Source organism: Protopterus annectens, chromosome 13.part0, assembly GCF_019279795.1.
Source record: "Protopterus annectens isolate FY-2018-M chromosome 13.part0, PAN1.0, whole genome shotgun sequence".
NCBI lineage: Eukaryota > Metazoa > Chordata > Ceratodontiformes > Protopteridae > Protopterus > Protopterus annectens.
In genome coordinates, this window is record NC_056747.1 from 1226351332 (window position 1) to 1226374061 (window position 22730).

General features: G+C 39.5%; 1 protein-coding gene across 1 annotated transcript in view; it reads right to left on the bottom strand.

Moving 5' to 3' along the window:
- NSF (N-ethylmaleimide sensitive factor, vesicle fusing ATPase) overlaps positions 1-22730 on the bottom strand; it is a 1516106-nt gene that overhangs the window by 419262 nt on the left and 1074114 nt on the right. The window contains exon 10 of the mRNA XM_044055231.1: positions 2259-2424. Coding sequence (XP_043911166.1) covers positions 2259-2424 — 166 coding nt within the window. The remainder of the gene's footprint in view (positions 1-2258; positions 2425-22730) is intronic.

Below are 22730 nucleotides of genomic sequence, written 5' to 3' on the forward strand. Positions count from 1 at the left end.
TTTGTTTCCTCCAGATTTGGAAGTAGAGGCACCCCATTGCTTTGACCTGTAAGAACCCTGTGATTGACATATGGAGCCTTTTGAGCGCGTGGGTTTACCCTGAGTGGCTCTGTTGGACACAGGAAAGGACCAATTTTTAGTAGGCCAGTGCCTACTGAACCTGGGTGACTGCACTTGCAAGATATCTTTTACAGTTTGCATAGATTTAGCTTTGTCTTACATTTTCTTTAAAACCTCTTCTGCCTTATTACCAAACAGAGCATCATGCTGCAAAGGGGCATCCAACAATTTAGCTTTAACATAATCAGGCAGATTTTGCTCCTTGAGCCAGACATGCCTTCTAATCACAGATCCAGTAACGGCGGCCCTACAAGAGGCCTCCAAGGAATCAAAACCACATTGCAAAGTATGCTTTCCAACCTGTTCTGCTGAATGCAATAAATCCTGTAACTCTTTATTTTCCACACAATCAGAAATCAACATAATTTTCTGTTTCAGTAAGCCCATAACATGCTGTTGATATTTAAGCATATGGCAGTTTAAGGCCCTGATTGCCAAGGTTGCAGACATATAAACCTTCTTACCCCATCCATCCAACGCCCTGGAATCTCAATCAGAGGGGGTAGGATTTTTGGCTGTAGAAGCCTTAACACCCTTGGGATCCTGAGAAATAGTCTCAGGATCAGCAGAAGGATTTTTGAAAAGAAATTTGTAGGAGTCAGGAACCCTGTAATATCTGTCTGGCTTACTAGGAGCCGCCGGCAGGGAATCAGGAGCCATGCTTGATTTCGAGAGCGCATCATCAACAATGTCTAATACAGGAAGCATTGCCAAAGGCCTATGCTGAGGAAGAAGGAGGAAATCCCTAAGCCTCTTTTTTGATTCAGAGAAGTCCTGACTCTCCCAGTGAAAATGTTCCCTTAAAGTATGCAAAGTTTCTCCAAAAGAGTAATCTTCAGGAGGAGATGCAGATGGAATGGATTCCTCTGCATCAGAATCCTCATAGGATGGAACAGAAAATTCCTGATCAGAAGAGGAATCAGAAGAAATGGAACCCTGATCTGAAGATTCATAATCAGTGCCTTGCTTAGGCCTCTTAGCAAGGGGAGGGGGGGGGGGTTGTGAACTCCTGATCAAGGTAATTAAATCCTCAGCCATTTTGATTATCTGTTTTTTTAGGCATAGGGGCCTGAGTACGTGGCTCATGCGTCGGTTTTTTAGACATAGAAGTTGTTTTTGACCTTGTTTTTGTTGCTGGCGTCGATTTAATATAAAAAAAGTTGAGGCCTGAAAACACCCTCAGAAGCCGGTGCCTGCTCAGTGGCTCCGGACCCATCCAAGGGAGAGACATCCGCGGGTTCAATACTTTGCGAATCTCGCGGCATACCGGACTCCGAATGGGTCTTGGCATTTGCTTCCCTCAAGTAATGCAATTATTAACTTTTACTGACATCGGTAAGGAGCAAGAAAAAGTTTCCCCAACTGGGTACTTAGCTTTAGTTTGAAGACTTCGGTTCTGAAACTCGAATACGAAAATTTCAGGAGTCAGCCGACCGGCACTTGCAAACTGTTTCTACTTCAGGCATCGTGCGGCAAGAAAGATCGATTAAAATGGTGTCGGCTGCATGTTTTATACCCCTGATGACCTGACGTCATGGAAGAGGAGACAGCAACCGACGCAGGACCCAAGACTTTGTTGTTCAGGCTGACTGAGGGCAACCTGCCAGCAGATTACCCAAATGTAATGACTGCAAAAGTGAAACACGAAGAACATCAGACATATGTAGGTTTTGTAAAACCGAATTGGAAACAGTCACACATCTTGTTGCTGGTTGTGACATGCTAATGGCAGAGGGACTGTAGACTGAAAGACATAATAATGTGGAGAGACTGTTACACTGGAGACTGTGCAAACATTATGGTATCGAAGTGGCTGAAAAACACTCGAAACGTGTAGCACTGTACAAATTGCAGAATGAGTCATTACTGGGCACATTGCAGATGCTGCGAAGAGCACTTTTGGCTGACATCAAAGAGTGAAATAATATTAATTTCATGAACTTTAATCGTACTTTGACTTAGGAATGGGGTCCAATCCCATCATGGTATTAGAAACCCAAAAGACTTGAAGAAATTAAAAATGGCAGAAGCCCACTCCAGACTGTGCTATACCATAACTATGACCAGGATTTTGCCCTGTCACATTATGCTGTTCTCCTATGAGGCAGAAGCCCATTCCAGACTGTGCTCCACCATACCTATGACCAGAATGTTGTTGAGCTGTTCAACTCCATCAATTTTGGAAAGCAGTTGGTTGACGACTGTATCATGGACACCAGTACTTCCTGCCATACTTCCTCTTTGCTTGCAGATCGCGTCAATTTCATCAAAGATTATGATATGAAGTCCGCTGTTTGCACCAAGCTGTAGGGGCAGGAAATGAGAAAAAAAGACAGTTACAACTAATATGAAATTTCTGTCACTTCAAAAGGTTGCTTCTTCAGAGGAAAGAAAGTATCTAATCGTTAGTATCTAATATCATCACTGGTCATCAACATGATCATAATAGCAATAGTTTACAGCTAGCAAAAATATTTACTATACATATTTCCAAGCAGAATTCTAATTCTTATTACTTTAGTAAAGCCCATATATTAAGGAAAGTCTATACTAGAGTTAAATTCAAATTATGCTATGAGGCTACAGCTTCTCAACATTCTTCGCATTTTATTACATAGTTCTGCAAATAATGCATGCATGGAAGTACTAAAAACAATGGTATCACCATCTAACATAAAAATGTACTTTTATTAACCAGTCAACTGTGCAAGAAATCTGTTCAAAGGTGTCCCTTCTACCCATATTCAATCCACTATATTTGGGGTTATGGAAAACATTGCCAAGATCTGTCACAACTTGAGTCCTCAGCTAATCCTAATATATGACAGCATTGTGCAGAATTATTATCAAAGTGGATCTACAGAACCTGTGTGCTGCTTAAAGATCCATTACCCAGCTATTCTGCTGGTGATGGATGTTCTGAGAAGTCATAACATGAGTGTAGAATGAGAAAGATGGGAATACAGTGGTAGATGATCATCTGCCTTATTCTAGGGCATGGCATGGGTCACCACTGCTACAGGGCTGACCACAGGTGGACCCTGGAGACACAGCAGCATGTAAAGAATTAAATGCATTCAATGCAACATGGCTCAAACTAGATCATATGTAGGAATGCATGTGATACTCTCACATTCACAGCACAGTACATGCCTTCCATCTTGTCAGACATATATGATGTCCTCCAGCTCTGGTGTCCCTCTAGTGACCAGAATCACCATTTCTATCAACCAGATTTTGATATGACAGAGATTTCTCTAGCTATAAGGACTGAATATTAAGAAGTCCATCACTGAAGAACCAGAGAAAACTAACAGAAAAAAAATCTTTGGTGTTCAAGATATCAGCATAAAACACGTTATCAGCATGATGCAGGAAGAACTAGGGTTACCACCTGTCCCACTTTGCGAGGGACAGTCCCTCTTTAGGCAGTTGTGTCCTGCGAAAATAATCAAGACAATGTCCTGAGATTACAGGACAAAATTATATCCTAGGTTTCTTTAATAGTTGCATAAAACAGTTATTTTATATATGAAACTCCTATATGTTATGTGAAGTAGCATAAGCAATTCAAATGTTACTAGAATAAGCTTTTATTTTTCGCAAAAATGTAAAGTTCTGTACTGTGCATGGCTGTAGGTATGTTTTGTCCTGGAAAATCTGACATTTCTACAGAACATGTCCCACTTTGGGCATTTGAAAAGGTGGCAACCCTAGGAAGAACACATAGTTTTATAAACATATACACCATTAACATCAAGGGAGGAAGAAGAGAGAATGAAGGACAGAGCACAGGAGATGGGTTAGAGGACGACTGTAATACTCAGGAGGGATCCGAATTTACTAGGAAAAGCTGATAAATTCCAAACTCCAGGCAGCAGAAATTGAATGAGGTCTTGGAGCATGTGGGGTTGGGCTAACTGTTGCATGATTGTGCCAGAAAGTAATCAGTTACGGCTGTGGTCCTAACCAGTGCAGAGACCGTCACAAATGTCCAAAATAAAGCATGTCACATGACACTGATTATGCCACTGTGTGATTTACAGTAGAGAGGAAAGGGTAAGACTACAAAGACAAAGATGATGGCGTAGAATTCTGGGAGAATGGATTACATTTGTGAAGAATGAGAGGGTCAAGGCTATCTCAGAAGACTGGGAGGGAAATGAAGATGTAAACAAGCTATGGGAATGGTACAGGACTATGAACAAGGGGCAAAGAAGGCAAAAAAGAAGAGAAAGAATGTGGATACACAGGAATGTGAGACTTGCACTTATGACAAAAAGAAAGGTATATAAAAGATGGAAAGGAGGAAAAATACTAGAAGGCTAGCAGAAGAGCAATAAAAATTTAAGATAAAAAGAAATTAGCAAAAGTCATCAAGAAGGGAAACAAGGGCTTTTTAGTTACAAAGCAAAAAGGTTTAACCCAGTCAACAAAATATAAACAAATCTATAACAAACAAATAAAAAAATATTTATTCTATGACCACATACTAGTTCCGTTAGATTTTTTATAATAATTTTGGTGGGACTATTCTTAGTATGTTAAAACAAGAAATGTATGTTTCCTGACAGATTATGCAATGTTATGATTAAATCATTCAAAATGGGAATTGCTATTAGTCAAAACATATTTTTTTTTCCAAGAATGAAGACTAACCTTACACAGAAAAGAATTGGCATCCACATTTTACAAAATGACTCTAATCATCCGACACAGAAGTGAAAATCTGCACTTTTATAGATTCATAGATATTCCAAGGCCACTCTCACCTTGCCAGCTCTCCAGGAACGCCATACCTGTTAACTCCGGAGTACATTTGTGGATACCCACCTGGTCATCTAGTTTATGTTTAAGGGAATATAATGAGTCACACTGCTCAACACTTTCATACCTTCTGATGAGGCAGCTGCAGCTTGCACTATGGGGCTTCTGTTTTTCAGAGCGATTGCTAGTCATCTTATCACATATGGGCCAACTTTTACAGCACTTAGTTTTTTTGTGTGATATTAACATGAAGAATGGTGTCAAAGGCCTTGGCCAGGTCAAGATACACCCTATGCACTGCATGACCACCATGACAGGATGTACCCTTCCCAAAGACAAACTGTTGGAGGTCAAGTCTAACAAGAGTCTTGATATCACAGTTTATGAGGTCAGTTATAATACATTACATGACTTTGCAGATGAGGCCTTAAGACTGAAAGGACTGTAATTATCCAAATCAGCTGTAAGGCCACTATTATGGAGTGGCATTACCACTAGGGTCAAACCAGTAAACATGTTAAGGCCTTATTAAGTGTAATTCTGGTGGCTGCAAAAAAAAAATGGAATTACAATAAAATGGAAATCAAACTGTAGTTCAAACAGTGAGCAGTGTAACACAGATAAAATAACTGGAAGTGGGTCTTTAGAAAAAGAGGATAAGCAAATTACACAGAAAAATGGAAATAATGTTTTGGAGGTGTGAGGTTTAAGGGAAGACAGGAATGATCAATTTATGTAGTGCTGGATTAATGATAAAGTACAGTTGTGTACCTACCATAAATGTAGATGTTAGAGTGTATTCACTGTTGCAGTCATTACACTTGGGCTATCCCACTGGCAGGCTACCCGCAGTCGGCCCGAATTCCAAAGTCTAGGTCTGTGTCAGTTGCTGTCGCCTCTTCCCTGACGTCAGTGCTCCAGGGGTATAAAAGATGCAGCTGACACCATTTTCTTCAGTTTTACTTGCCCCAGATGTCAGGTGCCCCCAAATTGGTAGGCTGAAAATTATGCCAATAAGTATGCATGCACAAAAATAAAAATTTTCTTCATCTACAAGCAAATACACCACATAGGTTGTATAGGATAGAGAAGTATAGATAAGTCCCAGCAAAGAAAAGGGGGATGGTGGGTGGGTAACCTGGACTGCAAGAGTGAATACACTCGAACATCTACATTTATGGTAGCTACACAAATGTACTATGTTCGTCGTGTTTCACTGTTGCAGTCATTACACTTGGGTTGAATCCCAAAGCTGAGGTTGGGTGGCTGGGTCTAAATAGGATTAGGAGAAGCTATAAGGCCCTGCAGAACTGCAGTGGCAAAGCCTGCTCTGGATTTAGAGTAGAGAGGTAAGTGGTAGTGCTTGGTAAAAGTGTGCACTGAACTCCAAGTTGCAGCCTCTAAAATGTCTTTGGTTGGTACTCCTCTGAGAAAGGCTGCTGAAGTGGCTGCTGCTCTGGTAGAGTGAGGCCTAATGCCCTTAGGCACTGATTTGCCATGTTGTGAATAGCAAAAACGAATGCAGTGGCCTATCCATTTTGAAATAGTCTGCTTTGAGATAGCCTTTCCTTGTGATCCTGCAGCATATGCTACTAAGAGTTGCTCAGTCTTTCTGAAAGCTTTAGTTCTGTCCAAGTAGAAGCGTAGCTGTCTGTGTATGTCCAAAGAATGCAGGAATCTCTCACCTTTATTCTGTGGGTTTGGAAAAAAAGTAGGCAAATGAATGGTTTGGTTAAGGGCCACACTGGACATTACCTTAGGCATAAATGTCGGGTTTATCCTCAAAGAAACCCTGTCTGGATAGAAAATGATAAAAGGTTCCACAGACATGAGTGCCTGTAACTCTGAGACTCGTCTTGCAGAGGTTATTGCTAGGAGCAGAGCTGTTTTCAAAGATAAGAACTTTATTTCAGCTGTATTGGCTGGCTCAAAAGGCGGCAGTGTGAGTTTTTCCAAGACATAATTGAGGTCCCATGCAGGTACTGGTGCTCTCCTTGGGGGTCTTATGTTTTTGGCCCCTCTGAGGTACTGTCTTAGCAACGGATGTGCAAAAATTGGTGGTTCCGTATTGTAATGAGCTGAAATGGCAGAGGCATGGATTTTAACTGATGAAAAGGATAGGCCTTTGTCCAGCATCTCAGTTAGGTATTGTAAAATCTGAGGAATATTTGGTACAAACGTGTCAATTCCTTGTGCCTGGTTCCAAGCACAGAATCTGTTCCATTTTTCTGCATAAGATTTTCTGGTACTGGGCCTCCTGGCCTCCAAAATAACATCCATCACTGCTTTTGAGAGAGGTGTGCTCTGAATGGCTACATTATCCGCCATGCTGCCAGATTTAGGGTTCTGAGTTGGCTGTGCAGGATCTGATTGTTCGTTGGGTCAGTAAATGAGGAATTAGAGGCAATGTCCAGGCTGGGCCTTGAGACAAGCTCTTTCGGATTGGGTACCAGTGCTGGCGGGGCCAGTCTGGAGCAATCAGAATCATTTTTGGCTTCTCTTGTCTGACCTTTAGGAGTACCTTGGGGAGGACAGGCATATACTGTTAGGGTTTTCCAGCTGAATGATAGAGCATCCACTTTCCATGTTTGCTTGTGATATGTCCTTGTGCAGAATCTCTGTAGTTGGCAGTTGTGAGGGGAGGCAAATAGATCTATGTCTGGGCATCCCCATTGCTTTATGATCATGCTGAAGACTTGTGGATCCAGTTTCCACTCATGGGGATCCGTAAGGTTTCTGCTTAGTTCGTCTGCCAGAGTATTTTTCTTTCCTGGCAGGAATTGTTTTTGCAGGTGTACTTGATAAGCCAATGCTGTGCCCCACAAAGTCATGGCTTGTCTGCAGAGGGGGTAGGAATGAGTGCCTCCCTGTTTGTTTATGTACCACATGACTGTAGTACTGTCCGTCCTTATCAGTAGTTGTCCTGGATGGAGTAGATCCTTGAAAGCTGTCAGGGCATTCTGAACAGCTAGCATCTCTTTTTGATTGATATGAAGATGCCTTTGGCTTGTGGGCCATGTGTCCTGAATACATTTTCCTGCCATGTGGGCCCCCCCAGGCATAATCTGATGCATCTGATGTTATTGACTGCCTGGCTGTGGATAGGGTGAATGGCTGTCCCTTGTTGTGGTGACAGGCCAGTGCCCACCATCGAACTCCTGCTGCAGGGAAGGAATGAGAGTAATTAATGTTTCCAGGCTGTGACAATGTTGAGTCCAAACAACTTTTTAGATACCACTGTAGTTTCCTCATATGCAGTCTGGCATATGGAATTAGCAGAATGCAGGATGCCATGAAGCCCAAAGCCTGCAGAATTTTTCTTGCAGATAACTTTTGGGTCTTTGTTGCCAACATTTTGAAGTAAGAAGTCAGTTGCCTTTGTTTGTCTGGCATGAGATAAGCCATCTGGGCAGTTGTATTTAAGCTTGCACCCAGGAATATTATCTCTTGTGAGGGTACTAGTTTTGATTTCTTTTTGTTTACTGTGTACCCTAGGCAAATTAGTAATCTTTTTACAAAGACCAGATGCTTTAGTAGAATGTCCTTGTTCCCTGCTTGAATAAGGCAATCGTCCAAGTAAGGATATATTTGAATTCCTCTTTGTCTGCAAAATGCAATTACTGGTGCCAGGCATTTTGTGAAGACCCTGGGCGCAGTAGATAAGCCAAAGGGCAGTGCAGAGAATTGGTAGTGCATTGGGACAGCTATGAATCTGAGGTATCTTCTGCAAGATTGTCTGATTGGAATATTCAGGTATACCTCTTTTAGGTCCAAAGTTACAAGCCAAGCCTTCTTGCCCAGCATGGGCAGAAGCTGCTGCAGAGTCAACATTTTGAATTTTAGAACGTCCAGAAATGTATTTAGAATAGACAGGTCCAGTATTGGTCTCCAGGCTTTGTCTTCTCTGGGTACCAAGAACCGAATTCTTTCCCTAGGAAAAAATTTGGGTTTCTGTTGCTTTGATATTTTGAACATTCACTTAAATAAGGTCGATCAATCAGCATTCGCTTCTTTAAGTGTTTGCTGATCTAATATAGGCCCAAATAAACATATTCCCTTATATAAAACTTTGCTGACAAGAAACTAACACTTGTTAAAAAAAGAGAAGGGGAGATACTGTGAAACCACCAATTTCTGATTATGCTGCGGAGGCTGACAGCGTAACTACCAACATTCTGATGATTCAGACGTTTCTTAACAGCTGACTGAGTCTGTTAGAAAGAAACAGATGCAGCGACTCCACTGTCACATTATTATGTAAGGGGGAAGGCTGCAAAAAGAAAGGTCCCTGCAAGGGGGAGGGGATTTCACCCCAATAAAAAAACATGCTTTTTAAATGACTGTGTGAATCCATGTTTAAATTAAAATGGGATTTCTCACAATTTTTTTGAATGACTGACCAAGACACAACCAATTTCACTTTTTTTCTGAGTATGTTTGTCATCAGCATATACTGACCACTAGGGTCTTCTATTTCTCAGCTTGCAAGAGGGGACCTGTCATTCATGTAGCCATCAGAGGGTTTCCTCCACAGGTCATTAACCACTGCCCCCACTTCTACCCTCCCTAGCCAGTCTGTTAATTGAGCCCTGGTTGCTTGGGCTGAGGTCAGGTCTTTATCCTTCTGCACCATAAAGCTGGTACTAATTCAATTCATGTTATCTTCCCTCAAAGGATTTAAAGTCCTCTGACCATTTCTTTCTAGAAATTCTAAGAAAAGATAAGGTCTCTGCTAACAAATGATTAAGTTAGCCATTTTTACACTCAGTAATGATGTACATAATTACATTTGCTAATCAGTCTATTTTGTTTGTGCTTGTTAACATTTGGATATTACAGCACTCTGCAGGACACCTGGGTAAAAGGGCTTTTATTAGTATTTCCCCAGCTGCATCCTAGTTACCAATTTTTAAAAATGCATAAAGATGGAGTTAAAATGACTTCAACAGAAGTTTGCAGTACAGTTTGTAAGAAGAATAAGAATGTAGTGTGACTGGTGCAGGCCTCGTGTCATCACCAGTGCCAGTCATAGACTGATGCATAGTAAGCAGATCTAAGAAAGCACTTACGCTTAGACATTGTATGCCAACTCTGGTTAACAGTGGGCATAAAATAAGAAGACATCATCTTTAGCTATCATGACAGCAGTGAAATGTATTATCTGAAATGGTTATACGGTCAATGTTTTTTTCATTACACATGAAGTTATTACTGGGCAAGGACACAACCTCTTCAAATGCCATCAGTTTGCTGTGAAATTCAACCTTATTCAAGCTAACTTTTTCTGCATCTGCATTCTTTGAGTATGAATTTTCCTAATGTATATTCTCATCCAGATCTGATCTGATTTCACTGTTGCAGTCAAGACTGACCGTGTAATTTGGGTCCTTCATAGCCAGTAGTATAACTCTGCTGAGTTCAGGGCTATCTTACAGACCATGTAAGGGGATTCTATACATGTTCCAGAAGCAGCTCAATGTAATTTGAGTCTCGTTTCCAAACATTTCTATCTAGAGCCACTTGGCAAAAAAAGAAAATGGTAGCAACCCCTCTAGCTCTCCTTATTTTTTACTCATGTAATTTTTATTTTCAAATAATATTGTTAAAACATTCATGGTATATTATTTATAACACTTTAAACAACTATATACAATATTTACAATCAGCCTGCCATAAGTAATGAAGTCAAAACAATTCATAGAAACTGAATAAATGAGTTTGGTGCTAGTTGCAAAGTATCAATCAATGATAAAACGTTTTGTCAAGGGTTATTTACTAGTGGCTTAGGGTAAATCCTTAGTTCTTTAATTTTAATTTCCATCAATGCTGCACTCTTCAGTAACATTAAAAAGTCTTCCACGGTGGGTGTTGTACTTGAATTCCATCTTCTGGTTATGCATTTCCTGGAAATTGCTAATATTGCCCATAGTAAAATACAAGTTTGTTTTATTCAAATGAGGACCTTTGTCTAAATTTAATAAAATTAGAGCTTTAGATAAAACAATGCATTCCTTAAATAAAGCCTGCAGAAAGTTATTAATAGCATTCCAGTAAGGTTTAATGTTAATACAATCATAAAAAAATATGATTTCAGTCAGCTCTAGACTCTTGCATACATCTCCAATATAATCCATTTCAGGAGGAGTTAATCTTAGTAATTTTATCCGGTGATAAAAATGCTCAAAGTAAAAATTCCCAATTGAAAATTTTCCAATATGGTGTGAGTTTTACTGATAATAAAATGTATGATTTGATTTCTGATGACAGATGTATTGAATCACCTTTAGTGATCTGTTGCCAGTAAGATAATTTATGTGTTGTTTTATAAGTTAACTCTTTATATAAATTTGAAATACCATTCTTCATGTTATGGTTATTATATATACTTCCATACAAGTAGTTTATGAGTTTTGGAGCAAGTTTAAAGGAAGAATTATTAATTACCCTACATAAATCCTGAAAATACATTAAGATGATCTGCAGAGTTAACCAGCCTTCAGATGGTATTTCACAGAGTGTCTTTATCATTTGCATATCTAAAACCTTCATTTCTTTGATGCACTGTTGCCAACAAATAAAGATCTTATGTTCCCGAGTAGTAAATATTTCTCTATATATTTTATGAGGATAACTTTTTGTAGTGATAAATGGTATTAAAAGATCAAACTATGGTTTTATATCAATATTTACATTAACAAATTTCCTAAAGGCATTGAAAAGATAATCAAGTTTAATTTAGTAGCTTTTATGTTATATTGCATATTAATACTTACTAAGTACCATAATTTATTAGCTTTGTCCGATATTGAAATTTTTTTTAATGAAGTAGTTTAATTTATTAGTACAACAGTGTGTAATATTTTCCAGTTGGCAGAGTAGTTGGGATTTATCCACTCTATGACAGTTTTAAATATGGATGCCTTTATACATGATTCGCTATCAGGAAAGTTTAGTCCTCCTTGTTCCCATAGTCTAATCTGATGTGTGAAGGGCACTATTTCTTTTAGGAAACCATAGAACGTTGAATAAAATTGTGTTAATTTCTTTAAGGATGCGTCTTTCAAGATGCACCTGAACAGCTAATGCTATGTACAAGATCTTGGGAAGTAGAAACATTTTTATTAATTGTAGTCTATCTTCAAAGGTCAAAAATATTTTATTCCACTAATCCACAGAAGCTCTAATTGTGTTAATGATATTACTGTAATTCACTGATATTGACTCATTCAAGTCTTTGCATAAAACGATTCCCATGTAATTTAAAGTAAAAACTTGTGCGACTACGATATGATTCTTACTTGCATTTCTTTCTTTTTGTTCAGTAACAAAAATTTAGATTTTGTCCTATTAAAGTGAAGACCCAAGATCATATAATATTTTCCAATTAATGAATCTAATTCTTCTAGAGCTTCTTTGGAATTAGATAATGTGAGAAGTATATCGCCAGCAAACAGCATTATTTTAGAGTTATATTGATCATATATATCTATACCTCTTATTTTTGAATTGGCGCATATTAAAACTGCAAATATTTCAACAGCCAATGCAAACAAGATTTGTGACAAGGGACATCCTTGTTTAGTACCTTTAGTTAGAGAAATAGATTCCAAGGTGAAAGGACCTAATTTGACATAAGCAAAATTATTTTTATATATATTTTTTATGAGATGGACAAAGGAAGGGGGGAAGTCAAATAAAACTAACATTTTAAATAGATAATCCCAGTTTAAGGAATCAAAAGCCGTCTCTATGTCTAGTCCAACTATCAGCGCTTCTTGATATTCCCTATTTAAGTAATCAATAAGAGTAAGTATCCTTTTGATATTGTCATAAGTACGTCTATTGTGTATAAAACCAGTCTGATCATTGTTAATTTTAGATGGAGGAATTTTCATTCTATTAGCTATAACTGACATAAATATTTTATAATCATTGTTTAATAAGGATATTGGTCTATATAAGGTACAAAGGTCAGGGTCTTTACTTTCTTTTAAAATTGGGGTAATTAATGAGCATCTCCATGAACGAGGTATTATTGTTTGTGTTTGGACTTCTAGTAATGTTTTGTAAAGAAAGGAGATTATGGATGTGGGAAAAAGTTTGTATATCTCTATAATTATATCAACTAATCCTGAAGCTTTATTGGGTTTGCTTTCTTTTATCTCATCAGTTATTTCTTTATATGAAATGGGTCTTTGTAGATCTAAGTTTAGTTCTTCAGGGATTTTTTTTAGGTTACTAGAAATTGCTTCCAGATTCAATTGAGCAATAGACAATTTCCCATTTTTAGAGTGTTCAATATAATGATGTCTAAATGCATTGATAATATCTCCTATATCTGAAACTCTTTCCCATCCCTTCATGTTGAATATTAATAATATTATTAGTTTTGTATTGCATTTTAATCCTCATAGATGGATTATGTAAGTATCTAGGGGAAGTAGCCAAAGAATTTACTTTTAATCTCTCCAACGCTAAATTAGTTTTGTGTGTTAAAATCTCATTATACTTGTTTAATTCCTCTATTTTTTTTTTTAGTTTCTGGAGAGTTTGGATTTTTTTCAGATTTCACTAACAAAAGTTGATATTGCAATTCTTCTAACTTGGAATCCCACTCTCTAACTTTATTTTTATACCAACTAAGGGTTTTGCCATATAGTAAAGCTTTTAGTGAATCCCATATCATGACTTTTAATTTCTGTAGTATAATTAATATCAAGGAAAAACTGCAGCTCTGACAATAACCAGGGTTTAAATTCTTTGATTTTTTGTAATATATGATGGAATAGGAAAAAGTTAATGGTTTAAACTCAATTTTTAATTTCAAACCCAGAGAGTTATGATCCAAAAATGGAAATGGAATTATTGAAAAAGTAGAAATTTTTGATTGTAGGTCTTGTGCAACAAATATTTTATCTATTCTAGTTTGAGTAAGAAATAAAAACAAACCACGTAAAAGGATAAAACCAGCTCCTTGCAAATAAGTCATAAATAAAAGCAAAACCAAGGAGGTGATAAACACAGCAGGATAAAAGCAAACAAAATTTAATGGAGTATGAGCACTTTCGTGCTGCTTCCACAACGCTTCTTCAGACACAAATCAATTAAACAATCTTTCTATATCAATATATAAAAAAGTCCAACCAAGGAGCTATCACAGCACCAAAATCTCGTAAGAGAATCCCAAAAATCCGTAGAATGTGAATAAAGTCCAAAAGACGTAATAAAAAAACAAACTTTATTAACATAGGTGAGCGCTTTCGCTAAGTAGCTTCATCAGACCTTATAACTTAAGAAAACATCCAGCTCTTATATATACATGAGTATACAAGCCCGCCTAAAACCAATTACTAAATAAACCAATTAACCTAATAATCTATTAAAGGTATAAAATTCAATAAAAACAATCCTAATATAAAAAACTCTAAAAACAAGTGTATGTCCTATCACTTAACAATTATAAATACAGCAAAATATAAAAAAACATACTTATCAAAAAATAATAATGAAAGAAAACAAAACCTAAATATACACGAGAAAATCTACATATATATATATATATATATATATATATATAGAATATATATATAAAAAACAAATATATCTATATCTGCATGTCAATTATTTATGCAGTCGCCTTCTTTTTAAAGCGGGCTTAATGGACGCCTTCTCATTCAGCCCCATACCCCTGTCCGCTTGTAGGGTAATGATCCAACATGTTTCTCTATACTCAGTATATGTCCTAACATCACCTTCTCTTATATTGACATTAATGGATTCAATGACCCTAAAACTAAAGGTGTGTTGTGGACCTAGCCCATTGACATGTTTAGATAGGGCATTATTGGGGAAGTTCTTCCTGATGTTATAAAGATGTTCCCTCATCCTATCTCGTAAAACCCTATCTGTTTTTCCCACATAAAATGCTCTACAATAATCACATTCAGCAAGGTAGACCACGTGTGGGATCAAACAATTATGGTGGCCTCTAAACTTGAAGCTCTTATGCATATCAGGATGAAGAAATTCCTCCCTAGTATTAATGTAACTACAAAAACTAAATAAACCACATGGTTCAGTATGACCAAATTCCACGCTCACCTTACTCTGTCGACAATTACATAACATCCTTTTAAGGTTCTTATGGTTCTTGAATCTAAATTTGGGAACCTCACCTACTATATTCCCTATGTCATATAGACTATCCCTCGGTGGGCTGCTGTGTCTCCTTGGACTTGGGGGTGGATATTCCTCATATTGTACACCTGGGTTCCTGTCCTTCCCTAGCCTAAGAGGCCCTGTGGACATCTTTTAAGCACCAGTATCCTGAATAGGATTAGACGTCCTCCTAACTAAGACTGTCCTCCCAGAATTGACCTTTTTGGAAAATTGTACACCTGGGTTCCTGTCCTTCCCTAGCCTAAGAGGCCCTGTGGACAGCTTTTAAGCACCAGTATCCTGAATAGGATTAGACGTCCTCCTAACTAAGACTGTCCTCCCAGAATTGACCATTTTGGAAAATTGTACACCTGGGTTCCTGTCCTTCCCTAGCTAAAGAGGCCCTGTGGACATCTTTTAAGCACCAGTATCCTGAATTGGATTAGACGTCCTCCTAACTAAGACTGTCCTCCCAGAATTGACCTTTTTGGAAAATTGTACACCTGGGTTCCTGTCCTTCCCTAGCCTAAGAGGCCCTGTGGACATCTTTTAAGCACCAGTATCCTGAATAGGATTAGACGTCCTCCTAACTAAGACTGTCCTCCCAGAATTGACCTTTTTGGAAAATTGTACACCTGGGTTCCTGTCCTTCCCTAGCCTAAGAGGCCCTGTGGACATCTTTTAAGCACCAGTATCCTGAATAGGATTAGACGTCCTCCTAACTAAGACTGTCCTCCCAGAATTGACCTTTTTGGAAAGTATGTCCTATTCTTGTACTGATTAGCTTTACTCACCAGGACATATTTTTGCTCCCCTGCCAGGTTAACCAGCAGCCCCCCCCCCCTCTAGTTTGGCCTTTTGATCCCTTCTCTTTCCCTCCTCTATTTGCCTTTGTCCTTAAGAACCTCTCTCTCTACCCAGTCTCTTGTTCTTTATTCTTGGTAAACCCCCTGCTTGCTCTGTCTGATATCCTTTCCTGACCTGGCCACTAGGTGGCGCCCTTTATACCACGAATCCTACTATCATATTTTTCGGAGTATTCCACTACAATTCGTATTGTCCTTTCCAGTTCCATAGTTGACCACTGCCACTTGCTATTCTCTCACGACTAACTCCTCTACCTTACCCAGTACTATTTCACCTTACCCCCCACTTACCATACATTCTCCTCTAACTCTCTTCTCTTGAGCTCACCCTTACCTTTACACCTGTTTCTCTCTTCATGCCTGATTGTTTTCTGCAACTGGTTGTCTTATTTTGACACCTGGATTTTCCTTTTTCACTTTCTCACACTCTTGGTCCCCCTCTCCCTCTTTTACCTGATTACTTTGTGACTTTTCTTCTACTTGCCTGTTCCTTACCTTTCATCTACTGTGCTTACTCTTCTATTTGCCTGTTCCTTACCTTTCATCTATTGTGCTTACTCTTTTACTTGCCTTCCCTACCTTTCATCTACTGCGCTCCCCTCCTTCCAACTATCATCTCCCTCTCAGTATTATTCTCTCGATCTTATACCTGCCTATAGCTGTTACTCTACCACTTTTCCCTCCTCTCTTCCATCCTCACCAATTAGCTTCCTGATACACGCACTTGCTATTGTTTTTCTGCGCTGTATTCCTATTTCTTCTATCTCTACCTGTCCCCTCCCCCTCCAGCTCCATTTCCGTTTCTATCCTACAAATACACCCGTCCCCTAGCCGTTTCCTCCCTATAGACTATCCCTCTGTGGGCTGCTGTGTCTCCTCGGACTTGGGGGTAGATATTCCTCATGTGAGTACTTGGCTTGAATGCATTGTTTATTGTTCCCGTTTAGATTATTCTTTTGTAACCATCACTAATAGCCTGATTTGTCTGACTAGCTGTGTATACCTGCAAAGGTTTAACGATACTTTACTATGCTGATGTGAACCACGTGGAACGCCACTTTTCAGTAGGAACTCTTGAAGGCGGTTTAATACCCCTTCTCCACTCCTTTTGGCCCTGCACCAACCATCCCGTATGGTCGTTTAAACTGAAGATCTGCTTCTTAGGTTTCTTCTAATACCAGCGGTGCCTGTGCCTGTGTCCTATCTTTACATTAGTCAAACAGCCACAGCGGTAGCTTTATTTTACCGCTCGCTGTAACCTTTGACTACTGTTGTGTTTTTTTTAAAGACGCTCAATAGCCGCTTAGTTGGAACCGGGACTATAGACTATAATTGAATATGAACTATGTCCTTAGAGGAGCTAATCTGTTATTTTGTTACTTTCGTACTACTGATTGATACCTGTGTTTGGGTCACAACAATAAATTAAGACAGACAGCCCAGTGGTAGCGTTCTTCTTACCGCTCACTGTAAGCCTGTTTTTGTTTGGATCGTAAAGTGCCTTAAGCGCCTTTTTAACAAAGCTTACCTAGCAGCGGTTACGCTCGGCAGGCTTTTTTTCCTTTTTTCTTATTTTCTGCCTCGCGACCTAAACCTACACCTGTAACCTAAGCGTCTTGGACGCTAAGGGGTTTTAGTTGTATTGTGATAGATAAACGGACTATCATATGTTCCTAAATTGTGCCTACCACAGCGGTAGTCTTCATTTGTTACACTGCTTGCAACTGGGTATACCATTATATACCCCTTATAACCTTCACTATATCTAGTATTTCCCCTTGCTGCGACTTATCGGCAGCGTCCCTTGCCTAGGCAAGCCTCCACATGGTCTCCCACAACATATTACTGGCGTTCATGGAGAGTTGTAGCGTTTTAAGATTTTATATTTGCTAAAGTGTTTAAACTACTGAAATGTATTGCACATTGCTGATAATTTAATGCTCTCGACAAAATGCCTATTAACTGTGTTGCACTTACATTACATATATTTGACCTACACACATTGAAGCAACATTATATATAACTCATATCCCCCTTGGGATCCTGTAACATTTAACCATAGATCCTTGGCTATTGAATGTTATGTTTAGCCATATTTTTTGTAGAAACTGATGACTGCTTGATGCTCATGTTGAGAATTTGAACGTATCTAAACATTGGGATTGATGCTGTTTGCCTAAATGTTTTTCTAGCTTGTAACTGTTGCAAGGTTTGTTCTTTGGGAGCCCTACTGTGTGTCTTTAGCAGTCTAACTACTCCGCTTTATACAGTGTGTCCTAGGGTAAATCTCTGTACTGTCCTTGTTTCTTGGATTTAAAGCATATGTCCTAATTATGTTGTACACACATCATTGATTAACGACTTATTTTCCTTTGTTTGTTTTTCTTTTTTCTCTCTCTACCTTTAACAATTATCAGATTGTACACCTGGGTTCCTGTCCTTCCCTAGCCTAAGAGGCCCTGTGGACATCTTTTAAGCACCAGTATCATGAATAGGATTAGACGTCCTCCTAACTAAGACTGTCCTCCCAGAATTGACCTTTTTGGAAAGTATGTCCTATTCTTGTACTGATTAGCTTTACTCACCAGGACATATTTTTGCTCCCCTACCAGGTTAACCAGCAGCCCCCCCCTCTAGTTTGGCCTTTTGATCCCTTCTCTTTCCCTCCTCTATTTGCCTTTGTCCTTAAGAACCTCTCTCTCTACCCCGTCTCTTGTTCTTTATTCTTGGTAAACCCCCTGCTTGCTCTGTCTGATATCCTTTCCTGACCTGGCCACTAGGTGGCGCCCTTTATACCACGAATCCTACTATCATATTTTTCGGAGTATTCCACTACAATTCGTATTGTCCTTTCCAGTTCCATAGTTGACCACTGCCACTTGCTATTCTCTCACGACTAACTCCTCTACCTTACCCAGTACTATTTCACCTTACCCCCCACTTACCATACATTCTCCTCTAACTCTCTTCTCTTGAGCTCACCCTTACCTTTACACCTGTTTCTCTCTTCATGCCTGATTGTTTTCTGCAACTGGTTGTCTTATTTTGACACCTGGATTTTCCTTTTTCACTTTCTCACACTCTTGGTCCCCCTCTCCCTCTTTTACCTGATTACTTTGTGACTTTTCTTCTACTTGCCTGTTCCTTACCTTTCATCTACTGTGCTTACTCTTCTATTTGCCTGTTCCTTACCTTTCATCTATTGTGCTTACTCTTTTACTTGCCTTCCCTACCTTTCATCTACTGCGCTCCCCTCCTTCCAACTATCATCTCCCTCTCAGTATTATTCTCTCGATCTTATATCTGCCTATAGCTGTTACTCTACCACTTTTTCCCTCCTCTCTTCCATCCTCACCAATTAGCTTCCTGATCCACGCACTTACTATTGTTTTTCTGTGCTGTATTTCCTATTCCTTCTTTCTCTACCTGTCCCCTCCCCCTCCAGCTCCATTTCCGTTTCTATCCTACAAATACACCCGTCCCCTAGCCGTTTCCTCCCTATAGACTATCCCTCGGTGGGCTGCTGTGTCTCCTTGGACTTGGGGGTGGATATTCCTCATGTGAGTACTTGGCTTGAATGCATTGTTTATTGTTCCCACTTAGATTATTCTTTTGTAACCATCACTAATAGCCTGATTTGTCTGACTAGCTGTGTATACCTGCAAAGGTTTAACGATACTTTACTATGCTGATGTGAACCACGTGGAACGCCACTTTTCAGTAGGAACTCTTGAAGGCGGTTTAATACTCCTTCTCCACTCCTTTTAGCCCTGCACCAACCATCCCGTATGGTCGTTTAAACTGAAGATCTGCTTCTTAGGTTTCTTCTAATACCAGCGGTGCCTGTGCCTGTGTCCTATCTTTACATTAGTCAAACAGCCACAGCGGTAGCTTTATTTTACCGCTCGCTGTAACCTTTGACTACTGTTGTGTTTTTTTTAAAGACGCTCAATAGCCGCTTAGTTGGAACCGGGACTATAGACTATAATTGAATATGGACTATGTCCTTAGAGGAGCTAATCTGTTATTTTTGTTACTTTCGTACTACTGATTGATACCTGTGTTTGGGTCACAACAATAAATTAAGACAGACAGCCCAGTGGTAGCGTTCTTCTTACCGCTCACTGTAAGCCTGTTTTTGTTTGGATCGTAAAGTGCCTTAAGCGCCTTTTTAACAAAGCTTACCTAGCAGCGGTTACGCTCGGCAGGCTTTTTTTCCTTTTTTCTTATTTTCTGCCTCGCGACCTAAACCTACACCTGTAACCTAAGCGTCTTGGATGCTAAGGGGTTTTAGTTGTATTGTGATAGATAAACGGACTATCATATGTTCCTAAATTGTGCCTACCACAGCGGTAGTCTTCATTTGTTACACTGCTTGCAACTGGGTATACCATTATATACCCCTTATAACCTTCACTATATCTAGTATTTCCCCTTGCTGCGACTTATCGGCAGCGTCCCTTGCCTAGGCAAGCCTCCACGTGGTCTCCCACAACATATTACTGGCGTTCATGGAGAGTTGTAGCGTCTTAAGATTTTATATTTGCTAAAGTGTTTAAACTACTGAAATGTATTGCACATTGCTGATAATTTAATGCTCTCGACAAAATGCCTATTAACTGTGTTGCACTTACATTACATATATTTGACCTACACACATTGAAGCAACATTATATATAACTCATATCCCCCTTGGGATCCTGTAACATTTAACCATAGATCCTTGGCTATTGAATGTTATGTTTAGCCATATTTTTTGTAGAAACTGATGACTGCTTGATGCTCATGTTGAGAATTTGAAAGTATCTAAACATTGGGATTGATGCTGTTTGCCTAAATGTTTTTCTAGCTTGTAACTGTTGCAAGGTTTGTTCTTTGGGAGCCCTACTGTGTGTCTTTAGCAGTCTAACTACTCCGCTTTATACAGTGTGTCCTAGGGTAAATCTCTGTACTGTCCTTGTTTCTTGGATTTAAAGCATATGTCCTAGTTATGTTGTACACACATCATTGATTAATGACTTATTTTCCTTTGTTTGTTTTTCTTTTTTCTCTCTCTACCTTTAACAATTATCAGATTGTACACCTGGGTTCCTGTCCTTCCCTAGCCTAAGAGGCCCTGTGGACATCTTTTAAGCACCAGTATCCTGAATAGGATTAGACGTCCTCCTAACTAAGACTGTCCTCCCAGAATTGACCTTTTTGGAAAGTATGTCCTATTCTTGTACTGATTAGCTTTACTCACCAGGACATATTTTTGCTCCCCTACCAGGTTAACCAGCAGCCCCCCCCCTCTAGTTTGGCCTTTTGATCCCTTCTCTTTCCCTCCTCTATTTGCCTTTGTCCTTAAGAACCTCTCTCTCTACCCCGTCTCTTGTTCTTTATTCTTGGTAAACCCCCTGCTTGCTCTGTCTGATATCCTTTCCTGACCTGGCCACTAGGTGGCGCCCTTTATACCACGAATCCTACTATCATATTTTTCGGAGTATTCCACTACAATTCGTATTGTCCTTTCCAGTTCCATAGTTGACCACTGCCACTTGCTATTCTCTCACGACTAACTCCTCTACCTTACCCAGTACTATTTCACCTTACTCCCCACTTACCATACATTCTCCTCTAACTCTCTTCTCTTGAGCTCACCCTTACCTTTACACCTGTTTCTCTCTTCTTGCCTGATTGTTTTCTGCAACTGGTCGTCTTGTTCTTCCCCGCTCCGTTTGCTACACTCACTCCGCTCCCCACCCTACGCCCAATTCCCACCCACCCCCAGGGGCCCTACCTTTACACTTACTTAGACGCACCCCAAATTAACTAACTACCTATCACATTTCCTGTACATATCACCTATCAACACCATACTCCAAGTCCTACAACCACACCCTCTCTCCACAATCTTATCTAACTACCTCACCTCACCCTACTATTACATACCGTGCAGTCCTATACTTACTAGCCTCATCCTCAATAAAAACATGCCTCTAAGCCTTAACTCAATCTTTCCACTTCTTCTCCTTAACATCCTGCTTTACTACTATACTCTTACCTCCTACGAATATCTTAGGCTTAGCCAACCTCCTGTGTTAGCCAAACACACCACAACTACACTTCCTCTACCTGACCAAACACATATTAATATACTATCAACCTGTCCCTACCTTCCTCCTCTCTACCATAAAGTACACCATTACAGATTCCCAACCTCCAAACGGTTCTATCTAATACCCTTCAAAAACTTAAAAGTCTTTCAAGTCCCACAAACACTGTTACTGATACATGGGGACATCCACCCCAACCCCGGTCCCAATACCCTCCTCAACCACACCCCTTCAAACCAAACTGCTAACTGTTCTGGTTCACCTTTCTCCACTGACTCCCTCTCTATTGCTCACCTAAATATTCGTAGCATCAACAACAAAGTCACACAACTCCATGCCTTAATTGATTTCTACGCCTTGATATTCTCTGTCTCACTGAAACATGGCTTAAACCTAGTACCAAAGACAACAAATTCACTCCCCCAGGCTATAGCACCTTAAGGCAAGATCGTCTTAATAAAAAGGGTGGGGGAGTGGCCCTCTTATACAAATCCCAACTTCAGGTAGCCTTAATTGACTCCTTGCCCCCCTCCCCAGCAAATGCTGAAATACTCTGTTCCAAACTCCAAGTTAATAAAACCAAGGCTATATATATAATATGTTCCTACATCCCTCCAGGCAAAAACATCAACACTCTAGAAAATATCCTAAGCTGGGTCTCCTGTAGCTTTCCTCAGGAAACCATAATCTTAGGAGACTTCAATATTGACTGGAACTCCTGCAT